The sequence below is a fragment of the Nicotiana sylvestris genome, chromosome 11 (genome assembly GCF_000393655.2).
Source record: "Nicotiana sylvestris chromosome 11, ASM39365v2, whole genome shotgun sequence".
In the NCBI taxonomy this organism is placed as follows: domain Eukaryota; kingdom Viridiplantae; phylum Streptophyta; class Magnoliopsida; order Solanales; family Solanaceae; genus Nicotiana; species Nicotiana sylvestris.
Window position 1 is genome coordinate 61,511,014 of NC_091067.1, and position 6,113 is coordinate 61,517,126.

The 6,113-nt window shown below is 37.9% G+C and overlaps 1 protein-coding gene across 1 annotated transcript; it reads right to left on the minus strand.

Annotated features, from left to right (window-relative positions):
• Window positions 1-1,800: 1,800 nt before the first annotated feature.
• Window positions 1,801-5,647, minus strand: LOC104243752 (uncharacterized). The gene is made up of 5 exons (XM_009799005.2): window positions 5,363-5,647; window positions 4,138-4,521; window positions 2,818-4,036; window positions 2,568-2,714; window positions 1,801-2,487 (listed from the first exon to the last, which is right to left on the minus strand). The coding sequence occupies exons 2-5, from the start codon at window positions 4,189-4,191 to the stop codon at window positions 1,991-1,993; spliced, it is 1,917 nt and encodes a 638-aa protein (XP_009797307.1). The 5' UTR covers window positions 4,192-4,521; window positions 5,363-5,647; the 3' UTR covers window positions 1,801-1,990.
• Window positions 5,648-6,113: the final 466 nt, after the last annotated feature.

Genomic DNA, 6,113 nt, shown 5'->3' on the forward strand with positions numbered 1-6,113 from the left:
ACTGTCACTGTCCCAATAACTGTACTACCGTGATAGTGGTACATGTTATTGTTCTTCCGATTGGCCTTCATTACTACTAGTGCACCGGAGCATATTCTCATCACTCCATTTTTTGTAATGATTTTGAACCCTTTTGATTCTAGGGCTCCTACAGAGATGAGATTCTTCTTCAAACCCGGTACATATCGAACATTTGTTAATGTTCTGATCATTCCATCATGGTTCCTTAATCGTATTGAATCAATGCCATATGAGGTAAGAAGGTTGTTATCCACTTTGTGGACGACTCCATATTCTCCTTCTTGAAAATTCACGAACCAGTCCCTGTTGGGACACATATTATAGCTACAAGCCGAGTCCATCAACCATATGTCTGATGATGTTAATGACTCTGTTGTAACTAATGAGAAGTCTGAATCATCACTATCAGCTACATTTGAATCCATAATGGCCTTTCCATTGTTATGTTTGGCCTTATTCTTCAACTTCGGACAGTCTTTCTTCCAGTGCCCCTTTTCTTGACAAAAAACACATTTTTTTTGTTGGGTCTAGATCTTGACTTGGATCTTCCCTTCTTTGTCCTTGTTTGATTTTGAAGACGATCCCTCACAACCAGTGTTTCTCCTTCTCCGCCCTTCTGTTTTTCTCCTTTTCTTTGTTTATAGCTGTACAAAGCCGAACAAACTTCTCTGAGAGAAACTTCATCATTTCCATGGAGTAGAGTAGTTTCAAGGTGCTTGTACTCATCAGGAAGTGATCCCAACAACATCAATGTCAAGTCACCATCATCAAAAGTTGCATCCATATTTTGCAAATCTGTGACCAACTTATTGAAACTAGTGATATGTTCATTCATTTGTGGTACTAGGAACATAGGTGAAGCGAAAGTCTTTTTTTCATGTACATTTATTTTGACTATTTTTCTTCAAAAATTTATCCTTCGGTGCTTTCCATAATTTACTTGCAGAAGTTTCCCTTGTGTATAGATATTTCTGCTCTCTAGCAAGGTAGGATCGAATGGTACCGCAAGCAATATGGTTGATAATTTTCCAATCTTCTTCTCCAATAACATGTGGTTTACTTTCTTCAATGGCAAGATCTAGCCCTTGTTGAAAAAGGACATCTACAACCTCACCTTGCCACATCCCAAAGTGTCCTGACCCGTCAAAAATTTCTACAGCAAATTTCGCATTTGACACAATTCTTGTCATAAGCGAAGATGTCAACGATGACGTATTATTGACACTTGATGTAGATTCTTCATTTTTATTATCTCCCATTTTTGCTACAGATACTATTTATTTGCTAACAGTACAGAACACCAAAGTAATTCTTTTCTGATGTGAAAGTTCAAACTATGCTGCAACCACAGAGCATACTAAGATAGAACCTTGACTCTGATACCAATTGTTGCGGAAGCCGAATACATATAGAGTGATTAAATCACAACTACGATGTCTAGAGGTAGCTAATAAATAGTAAATGAAACAATAATAAAAGGAACACCGGAAATTAACGAGGTTCAGCAAAATTTGATTTTTGCCTAGTCCTTGGGCACAATCAATTCAAACTTTATTTCACTCCAAAAATACAAGTGAAATACTACAAGAGAGAAAGAATATTCAAATGCCTTAGGAGATAAGAAAGCAAGTGAGAGATGCTTTCAAATGAACAAAACCCTTGCTATAGAAGGGAAATTGCCCTAATAATGTCATGCATGACATCACATTAAGTATGAACATGCAATGTAAATGCATGAAAAATGCATCTACCAATTTCTACCAATTTCTTCCAAAAAAGGAGGCTTCAAATGTTCACACTAGTTCACATCAATCTTGACAAATTCAAGACACTCATCATTTAAAATGAATATCTAGACAGCTTTCCCTCTCCGAAGAACAGAAGTAGACTGTAACTAGACAAAATGCAATGAATAATTGAAAAGCAAAACAGAAACAATAAGGTGCACTATCAGAGAGTTTGAGAATGTTTAGCGACAAGAAGATGCCAGAGAAGATAAATTGGCCTTGGAAGATTGACTTTGAGTTCGGTTTCTCAGCCTTTGCCTACTCTTTTGAGCACTGCCCCTGTGCGTCCTGGAAGATGCAGAATTTCCAAGATTGACTTTCCTAGTTGTTCTGCTGCTAGTGCTTCGGTTGCTGTTACCAAGTGCTGCTTCTGCAACAGCTTGATCTCGTGCCTTTTGTGGATTAATAGCTTGTTTATTCAGGAAAACTAGCTTCCGAAGAAGACTGCACATTGTCTTACGCAGTTGGTAATCACTAATGTGGATTGGATTGCCCAACAGATTTAGAGCAATCAAAGAGTTATAGTTTGCCACAAGTTGGCGAAGAGCGTTAGTTGTAGTTATCTTGTTGAAACTCAGGTCAAGAACTGACAGCTTGAAAAGCCTATGCAGCCCCTCCACATAACTTATTTTGTTACCAGCAATGTAGAGCTCCTTGATGAGTATACAATTCGATAAACCTGATGGCAAAATCATCAACTCAAGAGTTTTGAAGCCAAGACAATTGAATTGGTTGAGGTTTAAATAAGTACAAATTTACCTCGTCCAATCCGAGAAATTTTATTGTAACGGAGGTCAAGCACCCGCAAACGAGTCAATTCCTTGAGACCTTCAATTTTGTGAATCTGGTTCCTTGATAAATTAAGAACATGAAGACCATTCGGCAGTGATCCTGGAGTTATGTGAACTGCATCAATACATAAACATAAAACAATTTTCAGTGAGTGTCACATGTAACCATTTTCTTTTGTGTTGTCTTCAGTTTAGTAGAACTAAACATGATAACCCACCTATGGAGTTGCCTGATAAATTGACTGACCGAAGACTGGAGAAGTGTGACATTACAGGGTTAATTCTAAGTCCAACACCTGCAATGTGAGCAACCGTTGAGGATGAATTGAGAGACTGGATCACGTTGTTGGCATGTATAACCTCTGCTGGCACATTTGTATTTGGACGCCTAATCATGAGTGATGAGTTTCTTGCAATTGATTTACCAGCATGGGCTGAAGGTGGGAAGTCACGGTCATCTTCATCAATTAAGTGTGGTGGACTAATAGAAAGTTCTTTCACCCATTCATCAACTCTTGAGAATGTAGAAGATTCTGCAGGGCATGCAACCCACTGATTTTGTGGCCACATACCAGTTACTCTATGGATGTTATTGCACCCCTTTTTCAACGATTTCCCAGTGAATGAAGCAGTTGATCCCAACTTGCTTAAGTCCACGCCTTGCCCTGGTTCTAGAGTGTCTGAAGAGTATCCACCTTGCTTGCTTAGAATTATTTTAATAGGGATTGGCTGTGGTTTGCAATTTCTTGTTTCTTTTACGTTCCTATGGCTCCATAGAAAGAGTTTCCACCACAACTTTCGACTTCTGGATGGTAGGATTTGGCTTGAGGAATGTTTCCTCAGCATAACTTTGTCAGCACTACAATGTGAAGATACTGAAAGTGGACTTCCAATAGGCAACTTCTCAGCTAATCTCTGCATTTCTTCAAATGACTGGGATTTTGGTGGCTTCAGACTAATCTTTTTTAAGGTATCCCTCATTGCCAAATATGAGCAGGAGCGCTTAAGTACTGTACAAGTCCAAGATTCTCGTTTACCAATCCCCGGATCACTAACGTTTCCAGTCTTAATGATTTCCAAGACATCTTCATCTTTCTTATTTTGGTGCTGATCATTTACATAATTGTTGAGCTTGTAAGGAAGATTCATCTTTTTGTGAAGCAATCGATCAGATTCCTCATTTATGCTTCCAAGATGGCCTTGAATATCAAAATCAAAACTGTCCCTGTTCATTGAAAGGCTTTCATCGTGCTCATCTTCCCCTTCGTATTCGAACTCCTTAGCTTCTCTAAAGGAGGTTTCATGACTCAATTCCTTGACCTTCTTCCCAGGAATAACAAAAGAAGTTGATTTCGACTCATCAGTTTTGTCACTACACTCTATATGACCTTCAACTGGTGCATGGACCTTAGCAGTTTTTCGAAATCTCTCTTTTCTCTAAAAGCAACAAAACCGTGGAAATAAGAAAAAAGTTCAGCTTTTGCACCGACAGTAAAAGAAAAAGGGAACTGTAGTATTAAACATAATGATATACTTGCCTTATACTTCTTGTTTCTTCCTACAAGACCACCAAAGCAGCTACAATTTGCCATTTCTTTTGCAGTTTCTTTTCCTCTATTTCAATTTACATCTGGAAAACTGAGCTAACAAAAGAATGGATGTTTGATAAAAAAAAAAAAAAGAACTTTCTACATAATGAAGGTGGAATATTAGCCGTAATCAATAGGCAGGCGCCAAAGCAATGTCCAATTCAAGAACAATGAAGACGCAGGAAAATAATAATATAATGCAATTCCAAGGCTTGTTCTTCTTCTCGCCTCTGCCGTTGCCCATACCAAATGGGAAAAGGACTTCACTGGAGTATTATTGGCCAGAGTGTTAGATTCTGCTGCTTCTCTCCACAATCTTCACCTAAACTTCCTCTGCTCATCCATGAAAGTTGAAAAACAAATCCACCGTCAGAACCCCAAAATAACTTAGAGAATTTCAGAACCTCATCAAATTTGTATTTGCAAAATGTCCTTCGGGTGAACACTTTGTGCGCACTGGATAAACCTTTCCCTGTGTAATAGGCTGCAAATCAGACAGGGGATGTAAACCGCACTAGGCAAGCCTTGTGCGACAGGCTCAACCCAGAAGGCATAGGGGTAATTCGATCCCAGGCCATCCGTATGGCCTCCAATCAACCGTACAACCCCAAATTGTACAACCCCGAAGGGTTATTTTACTTAATATGTTATTACTACTTTATATTCTATTCTATATAAACATAATGCATAGATTTGTTATGCATATATTATTTATATGAAGAAGTAAAATTGCATTCAAACAAAGTATTGAGTTATGTTGAATTTTATAAGGAGATTGATTCTCCTTATTCGAGCAACCTTACAGCTTCTTTGTTTAGATTACTTAAATTGTTAACAAATATGGGTTTGTAAAACAAGACAAACCTACCACAGATAGAGAAAAGACAAAGATCCATAATATCAATGGTTCAACATACAAATCTTTTAAAAGGAACCCAAAAAAAAAAAAAACACAAAAAAAGGTAGAGTATCGAAAATTTCATTTTCCTAAATTACGAACAAAACCCGAAAAAGAAAAGAAAACTTCTGCCCGAGCCTTGGTGGGCAAAACTGTTGGATATATGTGGTGGAGATGTAGCAGAATACGGTGGAATTAGTCAAGGTGATGCCTTATACACCATCATTATAAAATAAAAGATATATAAATGATGGATATTTGTGATTTTATATATACCTCCTCAAGACAGAGTACGCCAGGTTGATGAGACTTTGGCCAAACCGTATAGAGAAATCGAATGGTGTTTCTGCAGCAAAGTCTTTGCCAAAACTGGGAACCGAGAGGAGAATGGCATTGGTGGGGGAATCTGGCAGGCGAGAAGATATTTGGGTAAAAGCTAAAAGGGGATGGTAGAAGAAACTAGAACTAGGAAAGGGGATTATATGGGAAGGAGAGATGCGCGCAAAGTACACGATCTCACAAAACCATGACCAGCGGCTACAGAGTATGCATCATAGCGTATTATTATTGTTACGTCCAAATTGGAAAATACGTTGGTGTAGCACCATTCCAACTGTAAGTCGCGACTTCCAAGCTTATTCCGGCTTGCATTATTAAGTTTTTTAAAATAAAATAAAAAACTACACCATCCACTTTATTTTATCTAAGATGTTACGTTACATACGGATTAAAATGTTAATTTTGCTTTTACAATAATAATTTATATTTATATCTGTATGGGGTAAAATTAATTTATAACAAATGGTTGAATGGTAACTTGACACGTGGAATCGAAAATAAGCAAAGGGCAAGTGAGGAAATAACCAATTCTGAATACAACGAATGTAATCGATATCGGATAAATCCCGAAGGGAGCATAGATGACAGGAGAAGATCAAGGGTTTGTCATCGGATAGCATTCAATAATGGAATATTTACTAACATTAAATGAGCGACCGTTGCAGAAAATATTTGCATTCATGGTCTG